The 15,651-nt window shown below is 41.4% G+C and overlaps 1 protein-coding gene across 1 annotated transcript; it reads right to left on the bottom strand.

Annotated features, from left to right (window-relative positions):
* Positions 1 to 2,982: 2,982 nt before the first annotated feature.
* On the bottom strand, positions 2,983 to 15,175 carry LOC124648711 (probable ATP-dependent DNA helicase CHR719). The gene is made up of 12 exons (XM_047188427.1): positions 14,909 to 15,175; positions 12,552 to 12,687; positions 11,884 to 11,948; positions 10,666 to 10,860; positions 10,425 to 10,574; positions 9,227 to 9,583; positions 7,446 to 7,705; positions 7,128 to 7,343; positions 5,392 to 5,593; positions 5,048 to 5,201; positions 4,012 to 4,611; positions 2,983 to 3,902 (listed from the first exon to the last, which is right to left on the bottom strand). Exons 1-12 carry the CDS (start codon positions 15,173 to 15,175, stop codon positions 3,232 to 3,234), a joined length of 3,273 nt encoding a protein of 1,090 aa, XP_047044383.1. The 3' UTR covers positions 2,983 to 3,231.
* Between the last annotated feature and the right edge of the window lie 476 nt (positions 15,176 to 15,651).

The raw sequence follows: 15,651 nt of genomic DNA, 5'->3' as shown, positions 1-15,651 counted from the left end.
TGTTCCTGGCAGCAGAGCACACACTACTTTATGATCTTGCACAACATGACATTTCGTCTTTTAGAGAAACCTTCCTAATGCCTTCCTTTCCCACAATAAACGCCAGTTGGTTAGTTTGGTTACTTAACTGACCTGGTAAGACCATGCTTATGGCACCTACCATATTACTACCAAACAACAACCAGGTTTTGTTTCACACTTCAATATGGTACCGCATGTTCTTCTTCATGTGATTAGTGAGCTCAACATATAGCTATACGAGTTGGCACACATACGAAGTGTTCAAACATGAGAATATGAGTATCTATTTAAACTATGCTTGCAGTTGTGTGGGTTTGATGATATATATGTACTAAAGTTGGTAAGGAATTAATGGACTCGGATGAACAATGCGTAGGTTGTCGACCCATATGGACGCAGTGTGAACTCGAGCACCTAGTGCACTAGCATGCAGAGTTGGTAGGTGTAACAATTAACTCGTGAGTACTTATACAAACTTGAGTAACATAAAATTCAGATGTAACGTTCCGGAGAGATTTAGTTGGGTCATGAATATCAGCGTAAAACGCCCTGTTAGGTCAACTATATCATGTTCAGCATGTGCAAAGTACAAATGAATTTGGGTGGAATCTTCATCAAGATGATAAACACTAAGTAATCTCATTATTACTTTCCTTAATCCATATTGACGCACTGATGGAATAATAACAAGTTGTGGAATCTAAAGGTTCCACAAAAAACTAAGATCTTCCTTTCATACCTTTAAGAGGAGTGATATGGAACAACCTTAAAGCATAATTGGTAACGAAGTTAAAAATGTGTTTTTTGCCATCACGGCAAGTCGATAAAAACCTCATTTTTTTTATTGCTAATTTGCTCGAGACTTTCTGGCTATCGTTCACGTGGCTTCTAATATTTTCTTTTAGACCGGAAAACACATGGCTCCATTTGTGATTTCATATCACGTGGCTTCTAATCTTTGAGAGGAGTGATCTGAACATAATCTAGTTGACCTAACAGGGAGTTTTACGCTGATATTCATGACCCAACTAAATCTCTTCGGAATTATATCTGAATTTTATGTTATTCAAGTTTATATAAGCACTCACGAGTTAATTGTTACACCTACCAACTCTGCATGCTAGTGCACTAGGTGCTCGAGTTCACACTGCGTCCATATGGGTCAACAACCTACGCATTGTTCATCCGAGTCCATTAGTTCCTTACCAACTTTAGTACATATATATCATCACACCCACACAACTGCAAGCATAGTTTAATACATACTCATATTCTCATGTTTGAACACTTCGTATGTATGCCAACTCCTATAGCTATATATTGAGCTCACTAACCACATGAAGAAGAACATGCGGTACCATACTGAAGTGTGAAACAAAGCCTGGTTGTTGTTTGGTAGTAATATGGTAGGTGCCATAAGCATACTATTGCCAGGTCAGTTAAGTAACCAAACTAACCAACTGGGATTTATTGTGAGAAAGGAAGGCATTAGGAAGGTTTCTCTAAGAGACGAAATGTAATGTTGTGCAAGATCATAAAGTACTGCGCGTTCTGCCCCATTGATAACTTGGAGTAATAAATTACTGTGGGGCTTTTTTTCCTCACAGTCTTGGGTGTCAAGAAAAACATTGGTTTGTGTGTGTAGAAGCCAAGGGCGAAACTGAACGCATCTATCGAACATACCTGTAAGTGAAGAAAATATATAGTTAGCATAACCTAGAAAAATGTGCATCTACAAATCAAGTAGAACCATCAATTTTACCTTCCATCCTTTTTCTCTAACACAAGTTTGAGTTCTTTGAATCCATCCTGCAGACCACCTACCAAACGAGTCAACTCATCCAACTTTGCATCAAGACCTTGATAGTTGATAGCTCACCCCGTTCACCCACATCAAACAATTAGAATCGGCCCAACATTTTTTAACTTCATTACCAATTATGCTTAGTAAAATTGTTCCAGACCACTCCTCTCGAAAGATACGAAAGGAAGATCTTAGTTTTTGGTAGAACCTTTCCACAACTTGTTATTATTCATTGGAGCGTCAACATGGATTAATGCAAGAAATAGTGAGATTACTGATTGTTTATCGTCTTTGTGAAGATTCCACATAAATCATACTTTGCACGCGCTGAACATAATCTAGTCGATCTCACAGGGTGTTTTATGCTGCTAGTCGTGACTCATGACCCAACTAAATCTCTATACTGTTTTACCTAGCTATGATAGATCTGGATGTTATGTTATTCAGGTTTATATAAGCACTCACGAGCTAATTGTTACCCCTACCAACTCTGCATGTTATCGCACTAGAACGAGTTCACACTGCGTCCTATGGGTCGAACTTATCACCAACTGATTGAATTGAAATGCAAAATCTCATTACTTATGTGCTAATCTCAGATAATGCTGATAATTTCAATGTTTAAATTGCAATTTCGAGAGATAAAGAACAAGTGGACGGACGCATTGACATAGTGACACAGCTATGTTAGTTTCCTCGCATGGCTAGCTAACCTTTCTGAATTTGAAATGGGGATACTATCAAGCCCATTAGACAGTAGAACCTGCACGCGGCAACCGTGTTCACCATTTCTTTACACGTAGGTTGGAGCGCTCGTCATTCTATTTACATCTTGGATCATTTTCTCATTGTGTGATTATACATTTGATTCCCACCGTCCGAGATTGGTCCAGCCGTGTGTCACGCCGTCTAACTCCTGCCAGGTCCCATCGTCTAGCAGCGGTGGCGGCTCACCAAGATCCAGGCCATCGATGCGGCCATGTGGCATTTCTTTTTCTCTCCCACTGAACGGGCATGTTTTCCTACTCTTTTCGTTGGTAAGATGTAGCTAAACACGAACATAAAACCACATGTACGGATTTACACCACCTGATCAACACAAATGCTAGGCATGATCCAGCGTAGGAAGGCTAACTGCAAGCATACAGCTACCCTGGTGAAACAACGAACATCTCAAGTTTCATAGCAGAAAACGTCGAATAAGTCACGGAACATTGACTACAAGATCTGATGGAGTACGGCTTAATGCCAACATATCCATATAATGTACGGCTAACTCTATAGTTGATGAGCTTTAAATGCACTTCTAAATCGAAACCATATTAATTTCTTTACAGGAGAGCTTCTTCCTGCTAATGAGGCTTCAGATAAATATGCATCTAAACAGCAATCCCGCTGAGATGGCTTTAGAATGGCGGGCGCCCTTTCAGGTCTGAAGGTAAATTGGTCGAATGGCTTGACCTCTTCCTCCTGAGGGTATTCCATGTGAAGCTGTTTCCCTGCTGGAAACCGCTGGTGTTGACATCGTCTTCATCGTCATCTTCATTCTCGTCCTTGCTGTAGGAAGAAACTCTTCCTTTCTCTGGTGTCCAGGTCGGGTTGCTTGCACCAACGGCACTGTCCTCCACAAATTTGAGCCTTTTTCTCCTGTCATGTATATCAACTTCTTGGATGTCAGACATATAAACACTCCGTTTTGCTCTTGGAGTTAGCTTTGGAATGTCTTCGTTTCCATCCTCAGGCTTCATCCACTGATCAACAAAGGAGTCCGAATAGACAACCTCCTTCCTACGTCTTTTTGTGAGTATCACAGGATTTTTGGCTTCCTCTTTAAGGCGCTTCTCAGCTAAGGTTTCGGTATCAGCAAAAACCCAGTCCGGAACCTCATTTCCCTGCATGAGCCTGGATTTATAGTTTTCACGTTGCCGTCTCTCTTCATCCATCTTCTCAAACAGCCAGAACTCCTCCTCAGTTCTAGCAGCCAAACGATTTATCTCGCGCTCACTAGGGATGTCAGTTCCAAGTGTACTAGTCCCTCTCTTCAAGATCTCCTGTAGCAACACACGCCTGTCCTGTGCTGCACAAGGTTAACACAACATATCTGTGAGCTCAAAATACATCTACAGAAAAGAAAAGAAAAACTACATGAACAACAGGCAAAGCACAGCCAGCAATGGTATACAAACCTGTAGAGGTATTGTTGAACAACCCTGCCTGGATAACTTTTGCATCAATACCCATCTTCTGTTTTGCACGGTCCAAAATCTCTTCTTCAATTGATCCAACACTGACAAGAACAAATACACGCACTTCATTTTTCTGTCCTATACGATGAGCACGGTCTTCAGCCTGCTGGTCCATCTGAGGATTCCAATCACTATCAAAAATAATAACAGTGTCTGCAGTCTGCAGATTCAATCCAAGGCCTCCAGCTCGTGTGCTTAGAAGAAAAATGAAGTATTCTGAGTCTTTCTTATTAAAATCAGCCAATAATTTGCCTCGTTCTTCAGTTTTCGTAGATCCATCAAGTCTCATGTACTTGAAATTGTACATTTGCATATATACTTCTAAGATGTTAAGCAATTTTGTCATCTGAGAGAAAAGCAGAACCCTGTGACCAGCTCTATGCAGTTTTGGAAGTAGCCGATCCAGCAATTCAAACTTCCCTGACGCTCTAACAATCTCCTCCCGCTGATACATGTTATACTGCTCTACGAATAAGTAAGGGTGATTGCAACATTTCCTGAGCTGCATTGATAGGTTTAGCAGAGCCTTTGATTTGAACCCTGCACATAAACAATATAAACAATAAATGTGTGGTTTTTTCAAGAAAAACAGAAGGATTGCGAGAATGCAATGTCTTGAGGTGGGGGGGGGGGGTCCTTCCCCTGGTGATTTACTACTACCTCCGTCCAAAAATAAGTGTCTCAGTTTTGTCTAGATACCGATGTATCTAGAGACATCTTAGTTGATACATCCGAAAAAGTTAAGACACTTACTTTTGAACGGAGGGAGTAGTATTTTTCTTGAAAATGCAATGCCCAGATACAAGGACAGGGCCACGTACTTAAATATACAACCAAGACAAATCAGAACCAGGTTTGCTTTCACCTTACAGCAGAAGTTCGTAATTAATGCACTATTTCATTCTCCAAGGATCGGTCAAACATACAAATATTTTAAGTCATAAGTACTTTACGATGGATTGGTAGTACAACTTACCAGATCCTAGGGCAACCCTTCCATCGCTTGTGACTTGTTCGTAGTATGCCTTTTGCCACGCAGAAAAGTCACACTTCAGTATTACCTGTGTTTTCGAAGGGAGATATTTTTCAACTTCGGCTTTCTTCCTCCTGAGCAAAAATGGACGTAGAACCTGGGTGGAAAACAAGAGTGCAATGAATAAAAACAAAAATTCTCAAATATCAAAAATAGTGCGCATTCCATGTGTCTCCTGCTTTGTGTGCTGTCAACAGTTGGTTTGATTCAGCCCCAAAGCTGTGGATGCCAGGAGGTACAGTTAAATTCACTGAATTACTGAGTTGGACTGAAGCACCATTACTTACTTGATGCAAACGATGTATGATTAGTAGCTGTTCCTCGTCATTCAGGCTAACATCACATGCAAATGGTGCATTAAACCATTCTTCAAAATTTCCAGATGAATTAAAAATATTAGGCAGAATGAAGTTAAGCAACGACCACAGCTCTTGTAAGCTATTTTGGATTGGAGTGCCAGTCAAAAGTAGTCTGCGCCGGATCTGATATCTACAATAAAGTATCAGCAATTTATACATCAGATTATCAAATGATCAAGACAAAGTTTCAGTCATTAAGGATGAAAAGAAGGTCAAGGGAAATCACTAGAAGGATGAGGAAAAAAATGAGACTTCTACAAGAATCGCAAAATGAGACTAGGCAAGCACCAACGTATCAAACAGATAATGAAATATAATGGGGTAGGTGTCATGATCATATGAATTACATTCTCAAAAACAAACTTCATTCTTACAAAACAATGAAAATTCAAGGCGAATTGCACCAAACTGAATTATTATTTTTATGCTGTAAATCAGAACATGCTAACTGATTTAACAACTATCACTTGACCTTTGCTCTTGATAGTTGATACAAATAATCATGGCATCTGTTACAGTACTACAGTAGTCAGTATGTTAAGGAGTGGGAATAAAATTAGCTGCCGGTTTGAGGGACAAAAAATCCAAATGGATGGCCAGAAGCATCAAGCTTCTTTATACAGTTAATGGTGTCAGTTATCCTCTTTTCAATGTTGTTTTTTAGACTTTTACATTCTTTTACCCAAAATGAAAGGATAAAAGCTTGTGGACAAAGAATATGCATGCACTAGTACAATTTTGAAATTCATAATTCCTAGGAAACTCACTCATAATTCCCTCGTACTGTTAGCTGTTTGTGTCCAGCTAGCCCAGACACTGACCAAATACCACAAACTGTGAAGATGGAACTTTGGGAAACTATGATATGCATGTATGATCAAGGTACCGAATCATGTTGATTACATGAGTATTATACATAAAAGAGAGGTTCTATTATATTCTGACGCTTACATGAAATACCATGTTATAGTACCATGATTTTGTGAGAAATTTTTGAAGTGTGCAACTGAACTAACTCAGGAGTAAGATCTTACGAACCTCGATTCATGAGTTTCATGTCCTATTAAGTTTAAATTTCCCTCTTTCTTGATAAAGGGAAATGTCCTTGGGTATTTTGTTCCAAGTACACAATAAACATGAAGGTAACAAAAAACAGCCTATAGAATGATTATCTGATAGAACAAATAGTAGTCAAATACTGCAGAACATCAGATTTTCAGTTGTCATTATATTTCAGATAAATGTTGGGGAACATACAGAAGCGCTCCAATTTATTCTTTGATGAAAAATGTAATACCAGCCAAGATAAGGTGCTTAAGGCCCAATGGCCAAGATAAGGATTAGCAGTTGGTCGACTGGAGGATTAGCAGGGCACAGGCCCTGCCTTTTTATAGGACAGGCTGAAAAGTTTTATGTCTATTGTTAGTTCTATCATGGGACTCTTTGGAACAATAACTCTCCTAAACTCAAATTAATTTTTCTCCTGGGCTAGAATAGGTCTTCTTCCTGCCATAGCTATACGGCTGTACACAAGAATTTTTATATGCCAATGGGTTACTAAGGAATTATTGGCTCACAGAGCCATCCTCCGAAGTTTTCAGCGATTATATACCAGAAACATCACCAGAGTAAAGAAAAAAGTAATTCATGAGCAAAGTGTATACCCAGAAACTAGCGTGCGAGCAAGAGCACATTCATGGTTTTTCAAACGATGCCCTTCATCAACTATCAAATAATGCCAGTAAACCTTCTTCAGAAACTTCTTATCTTTCAGTATCAAGTCATAGTGTGTGAGCAAGACGCTAAATTGTCCTCCAAAATTTGCCTCCCTTAGAGCTTTCCTCTCGTCTGGACGGCCATCATACAGAATTGTATCAATACTGCAAACCAAGGACATGTTGGATTTAGGTTACCTCAATTCATAGTAGGGACAGAAAATAAGCACAGAAATTTTGATCATGCAAATTTGAGGGAAACAGTACCTGGGAGCCCATGTTTTGAATTCATTAGACCAATTTGGCAGTACTGCTTTCGGAGCTACTATTAAGTGTGGTCCTGAGACATCCTTCTTTTCCAATAAATAAGCGATCAAAGATATGGTTTGAATTGTTTTCCCCAAACCCATTTCATCAGCCAGTATACCATTCAAATTGTTGTTGAATAAGGAAAGCATCCATTGGAGGCCCTCTAATTGATATGGTCTTAGTTCCCCACCTACAAGAGCTGATGGTTGTTCTGTTACCTGTAAATTGAATAGAGCACAAAGAAACGTTATTTAGACCAGAAGCGCAGAACATTACATATTGTACCAAAAATTTGTCAGAACAAAATGATAAATTAAATTAACAAGACACCAGAATAGTGAAGCAAGTAACACAGGAATATTACATTTCTGCCCTGCCCCTTGAGCAGTTTGTCATAAGTAAAATTAAAACCAAATGTGAAGTGGCACTATCAGTTAATAGGGCACTAGTTATAGGCACTTGATGCTACAGAATCAAGAACTCATGTAGAATTTACTTAAATCAGCATGTCCAGTAACAGTAGTGCTTTCCCCCCACTGTGTTCCATACAATTAAACCATCAACACGAGTGCAGTTACAAAGTTTTTTCTTAAGGAAATGCAGTAGGGGAGGCAGAGTTATACTCCCTCCGTCCCATAGGAAGTGGCGCCTTAGTTTTTCGTGCTCAAACTTTGATCACTAATTTAACCAATATTATGTGTCATGTTATAAAAAATTATACTATTGAAAAGTTCGTTCGAATTTGACGGAGATGTCATATTAGAAGGGCAGATAGTGCCTAAGAGGGACACCTTCCGATACTTGGGATCAATGTTGCGAAGCAGTGGTGATACCGACGAGGATGTTTGCCACAGGATCAAGGTAGGGTGGATGAAGTGGCGACAAGCATCTGGTATCCTATGTGACAAGAAGGTCCCACAAGAGTTAAAAGGCAAGTTCTATAGGAAGGCAGTCAGACCAGCGATGCTATATGGGGCAGAATGTTGGCCAACTACAAGACAACACATCCAACAAATGAGTGTCACGGAGGTGCGCATGCTACGACGGATGTGCAGCCATACAAGAAAGGACCAGATTAGGAACAAGGTAATTCGCGATAGGTTTGAGGTGGCACCGATCGACAAGAAGCTAGTCCAACACCGACTAAGGTGGTTTGGGCATATCCAGTGGAGGCCTCCAGAAGCTCCAGTGGAATTCTAAGGAGTGGAGGAGACTAGAAGGGGTAGAGGACGACCAAAGTTGACTTGGGCGGAGGCGGTAAAAAGAGACTTGAGGATTGGAATGTACCTAAAGTCATGGCTCTTGATAGGACTGCATGGAGATCAGCGATTGATATGACGGAATCTTAGTTTACTCTCCTTTTTTGGCTTCCGTTTTTTCTGATGGGTTTCATATCTAGTCTACCCCAACTTGCTTGGGAAAAACGCTTTGATGATGACGATGATGATGATGATGATGATGATGATGATGAAAAGTTTGTTCGAATACAAACTCAATGGTATAATTTTGGTGACATAAAATTTCTAGTTTTTTGGTTAAAAATATATGGTCAAACGTATGCGCCACATATATAGGGATGGAGGGAGTACCATCCAACTTTAATCTCCTTGCTTCCAAGCGCCATGACACTAGTTGTCTAATATGTGGAAAACAATTAAGAACGTGGAACCGAGCAGACCCAATTTCTCAAGCAACAAATTAGTAAAATCCATGTGGCTAAAAGTGAAGCTTTGGTCTACCTTCTCTTCAATGGAATGAACAGTAGAATCAAGCCTGCGGCCAGCATTAAATTTACTATTATTTGCAGAACCATTAGTATCTTCATCATCGTCTGAAGGAGAATCTTCAGGGGATTCATCAGATTCTGAGTCTTTTGACACTTCAGGCCGACTAACATGCTCGGCATCTTTTTGTCGTTGTACAGCTTTTCCAATTCCTTCGAGCAGCTCATTTGTCTTATCAAGGAGCATTGTCAGGCGTTCATTCTTGCTCTCCTCAACCATCCGCAAATACGCTTCCTGATCACCTGCTTTCAAAACTTGCAACCTATTTTTCTCAAGCCGAGTGATACGTTGGCGTGCCCGAAGATGCCATGCCTACATTTAGCAAGTAAAAAAGGCTCACATACACTTAAACTGGAAAAAAAAGGAGTATAGATGGGAATAAATGCAGTCTAACATAGGAAATGTAGTACATTAAAAAATGCATTGATGTTCTAACAACTTAACAGGTAGCTGAGAGGAAGGCAAACATCTTCTCTTAAGGCGCTACCATAACCATGTGAGCTGAGAAACCCCTAACCTCATGAGATCGTTCTGAAAGTGCCAGATAGCTCTACCCTACCAACTCCTAAGTGACTCGATGGAAACTCGACAAGCGCCCTTCAGCAACTTCAACTCTCGACACTTCAGTCTCAACGAAAGGAACACACAAAATATGATCTCTCTTGGGCATTAGAGCATGCACAATATATTTCATCATCCATATAGAACATATCAAAAGTATTATTCAGACATACGGAGTAATCTTGCAAAGCGAGACCATTTCAGATAAGCCAACAGATACAAATGTAAACAAATTTTAGAGCTTTGCCAAAAATGCATTAGTCATATGGGAGGCTAAGCACTCATCACATGGTGATGTAGACATATCGTCAAGTATTAGAGAAAACAACAAAATAACAACAACAAAATTGTAATGTCAAAATGTTGATGCTTTGCACACATATACCAGGAAAAACAATCGAAGGCTATCACTATTGGCAAAGAAGATATGTTTCAATTCGATGTCACAACATACAAGAGAAGCGTCCAGTCAAACCTAGTATTGGAAACAAATCCAATATATGGTGAGTTAATGCTCCCACGGGAGACACAAAATTAGGTGGTGCCTATCGAGTTTGCTAATTTGGAAATAAGAAAACATATCAAACCATACCACAACTCCATCATTCCGTTGCTTTCTTCGTTTGTAAGTAGCTGATGACTGCAACTGGTATTCCCTAGCAGCATTGAGAATTTCTGTAAAAAATTTCCTCTTCCTGTTCTCAGCCTGGTTCTTTTCCTCCTCCTCCAGTTTTGAGATCCTCTGAAGTTGACAAATACCAAAAACGGCAATCATTAGTCCACATGTATAGAAATTATCAAAACTGATTATCAAAAGATATTTAGTACAAAACCTCCGTGAATCTCTTTTTGCGGTGCATATCTTCAGTATCCATTGAAAAACCATCCCCTGTTCCATACATGGCACAAGGATATCTTATCCGCATCATCCCCCAGTCAAACAATTGTTTGTCAGGGTACGCACACTTTTTGTGTAGCCAATATTCAGAGTTAATATCAGACCGTACTTTCTTCTGAAAGTCCAGTAACTGCATAAGTATACAGCTAATCAGCAAACATAAAAAGGTAACTCACTGCCACTATTATACTTCTAAATATATACCTATAAATGCTAAACAATCGTTAAGCTTCAATTCATATGTGATATTTTCGAGATCAGAATTGTGTGTTATAATGCAAAAGGAAGGATAATCCTCCAACTTGCCATCTTACACTAGTCGTTCCTAAGAAGTTATAGATGCCCCCTTACTAATATACTCGACTATTTGATTGCTTTGTACAGCAACGAGGGTATTTACATTAAAAGGTTGCATCAATGATTACTTGTCTCTGTCTTGGAGCATAATATATTAGAATGAAAACAACTATCAGTGTGCCACAGTGATGAAGTATCCATCGAATGTGTCGTTCAGAAGCATGAATACATATTTACACTTGTCACTATTATACACCTGTTTCCACTAAAACGGACTTGTAAAGATTCTCTCCGCATTGTTAATTATCAAGTGTATCACCAGTTCACCACATCAAACATAAAACTAATTTGTAAAAGTTAGATGTATGCATAGGTCTAAACTATGAATACGTAAGGCATGCCCAGTTCGCTGTCAATTAGTGCCTTGCCGATATATTGACATGCCAACAAAATTGGCTTCCAGTTGGTTTACTTATAAACAAATTGGTATCCATTATATTTTTCCAAATTTTGGCATTACCAACATGTGGGCCTGGTAATTGGTAGTAAACCAGTCGCTATATTTTGGCAACTTTTAGCATTGCCAACATGGCTTGGCTAGTTGGAGCTTTCAACTAAACATGTCAAATAATGTTTTAAAGTTGTTTGGCAAAGTAATGGGGCAATGCTATGATATGCAACCAACAAATTCCAGCTTATAACATTTATCAGTTTACAACCATCATCTGCAGAATTAAGATGGTCAGAGAAACAGGGAAAATATAACAAAGGAGTGGAAACTGGAAAGTGTAATCATATATAGCAGAACAAAGCAATGCCTGAAATTAATCACTGGTTCCAGTAGACATCACATTACCTTTAGCCCGTACAGTTCAAGCAAACACTTCATTTGCAAATCTTCACCCCGAGTAGATGGTAGCCCTGGCACATAACAAGAAATGATATTGTCAATGGTGTACATAACCGATAAAAGAACTACACAACTTTTGGTAAATCTGGGCAACAAAAAAGCTCTCAAAAGCAGCTGCCAAAAAATGGATAACATCCTATTTGTGCAAGCAATACATGCAATATAGAGTGTGAACATGGAAATGGAAATACTCCCTCCGATTCATATTAATTGACTCAATTTTGTCTAGATATAGATGTATCTAGCCAACAAACACGTCTGGACAAACTTAAGTCAATTAATTTGGATCAGAGGGAATAGAAGATTGTAAGAAAACCAAACATAACAACATCGCTGAGTTTGCATCTTCTCAACCCTTATGAATTGCAGACCCTACTATTTTTTCCGCAAACCTAAACTAGCAAAGCTCCAGAACAGAAGACAAAGAAAAGGTATAGGACCATGGCAGGACTAGCCGACCCGAAAGACCAGTCAATCCAACCAGCGTCTATGAGACAAGGAAGATAAAAATAGATAAGTGCTGAAGCTAAAAACTACAACATATGACTTTCTGCAGCAAATGAAACTAAGAGAAACAATCAGGTAACAAGATAATGGAGGATTTGATAAAAGACCTTCGAGTTCAGCTAACCGATGCTGGATGGAGGTATTGAAGCGCTCTTCTTTCACAGCGGTCAATTTTGAGGATGACATGTGCATCGTTTGGTTCCCAAATATAGCATCTTCAAGCTCTTGAATCAAGGTGGCTTCCTATAAGGTAGAACATTTACTCGCGGTCAAAATATAGAGAAACAGGCCTCGGAAGTAATATTAACAAGCACTGAACCTCCATTCAAAAAAAAAAACAAGCACTAAGCCTAAAAGGAAAAAAAAATGACTCGTTACTTGCGTTCCTATTCTCTCTTGAACAATCCAAAAGGCACAACTTTTCTCTCAATGGTATAGTTTGCTTTTTGCCATTGCCATCTGGTCCAAGGCACATGACTATCAAAACGAGTAACGGAAATTTCAGAGCAGTACAAGAAAAATGACAGACAATTGAGGAAACATCATGGATCGCACGTGGACAAAAACTTCAAAATTTAGCAAAGCCTTAACTCGGGAAAAAGTTTAGTAAAGTAAACATTGTGAGCTGTATTGAAACTTCCATATCATTTATATTTTTTGCAATTATTTGAACATTTGTTGCAAAGTGATTCTTCATCTTCTGTGGATCATCATGCATTTTTTTATTTTCTTATAAACATTACATGATCTTCTGGTACTTCCCTTGGTTTTTTTAATTATGTTGCCCTGTTTTCCTGGTAATTTTCTTGACAGTCAAACAATGACAAGGAGGCAATGGCGATAGATAGAACATAGTGAATGAAGAGTGACAAAGAGATGCATGCCTCTTTTTTTGACAGAAGAGAGATTGGTGTTACAAGGAGCTGCACAAGGAATATTTTCGCAAACCAGGGCAGGTGAGGCAAGAAGTAAATTCCACAGCCCAATTACCACTGTAACTGTATACTATACTTCAGAAATACATAACTAACAGCGATAACAAAAGCAAGCTAATCGACACATAAAAGGAAGACGAGCAACTCATCTCACATTTTCATGCAACTCTCAGGCAAAGCACCCTTCATTCCTTACACTAGTCTTATAAGAACTGATATCAGAAAAATTGTAGATATTCTCCGTTCCATGAATCTGAAGCTCCACAGCCAAAAACAAACCAAACAGCCGAAGGAACTTGCCTATTTCAAACCTAGACCACAGGCATGACAACAGAGATCACACGGACGTGCTCACCCCGGAGCATATACACAAATCATCCCGCCTAGACGTGGAACTCCTAGATAAGTATTGTGTTTTTCTAAATTAAGCTGCGTGTTTCGTATTCCACCGCATCATCAGAAAACCGTCACACTCAAACAAACAAAAAAGAACATAATACCCTATCATCAAATATCACTCGAGTCATAGCCAGCTGTATGTTGCTAGACTTGTAGCCCAGAATACCCAGGTCCATATGTCCTAACCAGGCCAGACGTGGTTGTTACCGAAGGTGACACGTGGCCTCACAAAATTGGGCCCTACATGCCTGATCGGCCCATTTTACGGCCGAACTAGGCTGTCATGTTGCCAATAGGCCTGGACGGCCCGATTTGGCGTCGATAGAGCGTGAATCAGAAAAACGGCCCGAGCCCGAAAAACTTACTAGAACACGCAGCATGAGCATCTCTAGCAGAAGTACCCGCGCAAGCTAACGCTGCCAATTATGCCGCACGCATAAACATGAGGTCCGAGTCGAACCTAGAATCCCCAGCACCAGCTACACTAGAATACCAGCCAGAGAAACCTTACTAAAACACACAGCATGAGCATCTCTACCAGAAGTAGCCGCGCAAGCTAACGCCACCAACTGGAAATCTTTGTTGCGAAGGAGAGATTTGGTAGGCGGAATGGAGCTCACATCTCATGAACGGAGGAAGCGAAATCCTTAGCACTTATTCACAGCTCAAAGCCGTAACCAGAGGCCTAGTCCAGGAGAGATTGTTCCGACAGGCAACTCCGTGATGCGAGGCGTTTAAGCAATAGTGGAAACCGAAAGTACCGGTAAATGACTTGCCGGGGATCCGCTGATATACGAGAAGACCCCGACGGTGCATCCCTTTTGGTTTCCCCGTCGGCTGAAGTTGGATCAAGGTCCCCGGACATGTATGCTCATTGTAGACTAAGCCTACTTAGGTAAACAGGCACCGATAAACATGAGGTCCAAGTTGTCGAGCCCACAATCCCCAGCACGAGCTACGCTAGGATCCACCGATTGTTGTGAAACCCTAGCTAAATCTCGCGAATCCCCCAAACCTAGCGAACCCCTGATAGGCTAGACTGAACCCCAGCATCGGAGCACCAACCAATCAAGCTACTACTAGAGCATCCAACCGAAAGCCCCACCGACCGAAGAAGCACCCACACGCACCTCTCCCGCACGGGACGCGGGCTCCCCACCGTCGCCGACCCCATCCTCCTCCTCGCCCCCTTCATCCTCCTCCTCGTCCTCATCCTCGCCGCCGCGGTAGATGGAGGAGACGGCGCGCAGCACGGCGGGGGGCAGCGGGAGGTTGCGCGAGAGCAGGTTGAGGGCGCCGATGAGCGTCCTGGCCTGCTCCGCGTCGGCCCCGTCGGCCTCCTCGGCGGCGGGCGGCTGGGGAGGAGCGGGCGCGGCCGCCTCCACGGACGCCGCCATCGCTAGGGTTTCCGGCTCCGGGCCGCGCGACGCGGCGGAGGCGAGGCGGCGGGGCGGCGGGGCGGCGGGGCCTCCTCCTCCGCGGTTCAAATCGGAGCGCGGCAACGGTGCTGGGGCTGTGCGACTGGGGATGTGTGTTTTTATGTTTTGCGCGGTGGTGTCAGAGGATGGATGGGAACTGGGAAGGAGAAGCTCCTTCGGCTTCGATCGATCGGGGAGGCTCTGGGAGGTTTGGGCTTCGGGTGGGGAATTTCTAGGTTTCCTTTTTCTTCGTTTTTTCTTTCTGCTGCGTCTGGATAATATATGTCAGATCGGGTCGGTTCGGGCCGGGCCGGGCGGTGCGGTGGGTTCGGATCTGGGTTCGAGGAACGGACTTGTGGGTCTGAGCCGGGTAGTCCAGGGTCTGAAGTAGGCCGAGCTGAGCCAAAGCCCCTCGCTTCGTGCGTGTGCTGTACATACATGAAAAAACGCACGTC

Source organism: Lolium rigidum, chromosome 4, assembly GCF_022539505.1.
Source record: "Lolium rigidum isolate FL_2022 chromosome 4, APGP_CSIRO_Lrig_0.1, whole genome shotgun sequence".
Lineage (NCBI taxonomy): Eukaryota > Viridiplantae > Streptophyta > Magnoliopsida > Poales > Poaceae > Lolium > Lolium rigidum.
This window is presented reverse-complemented; position numbering and strand designations above follow the sequence as displayed.

Coding starts and splice junctions, on each gene's coding strand:
- LOC124648711 (XM_047188427.1), bottom strand. CDS start 15,175: ATGGCGGCGTCCGTGGAGGCGGCCGCGCCCGCTCCTCCCCAGCCGCCC. Junction 10,861..11,883: donor TTGAACTGTACGGGCTAAAG/GTAATGTGATGT, acceptor ATACTTATGCAG/TTACTGGACTTTCAGAAGAA. Junction 3,903..4,011: donor GTTCAACAATACCTCTACAG/GTTTGTATACCA, acceptor AACCTTGTGCAG/CACAGGACAGGCGTGTGTTG.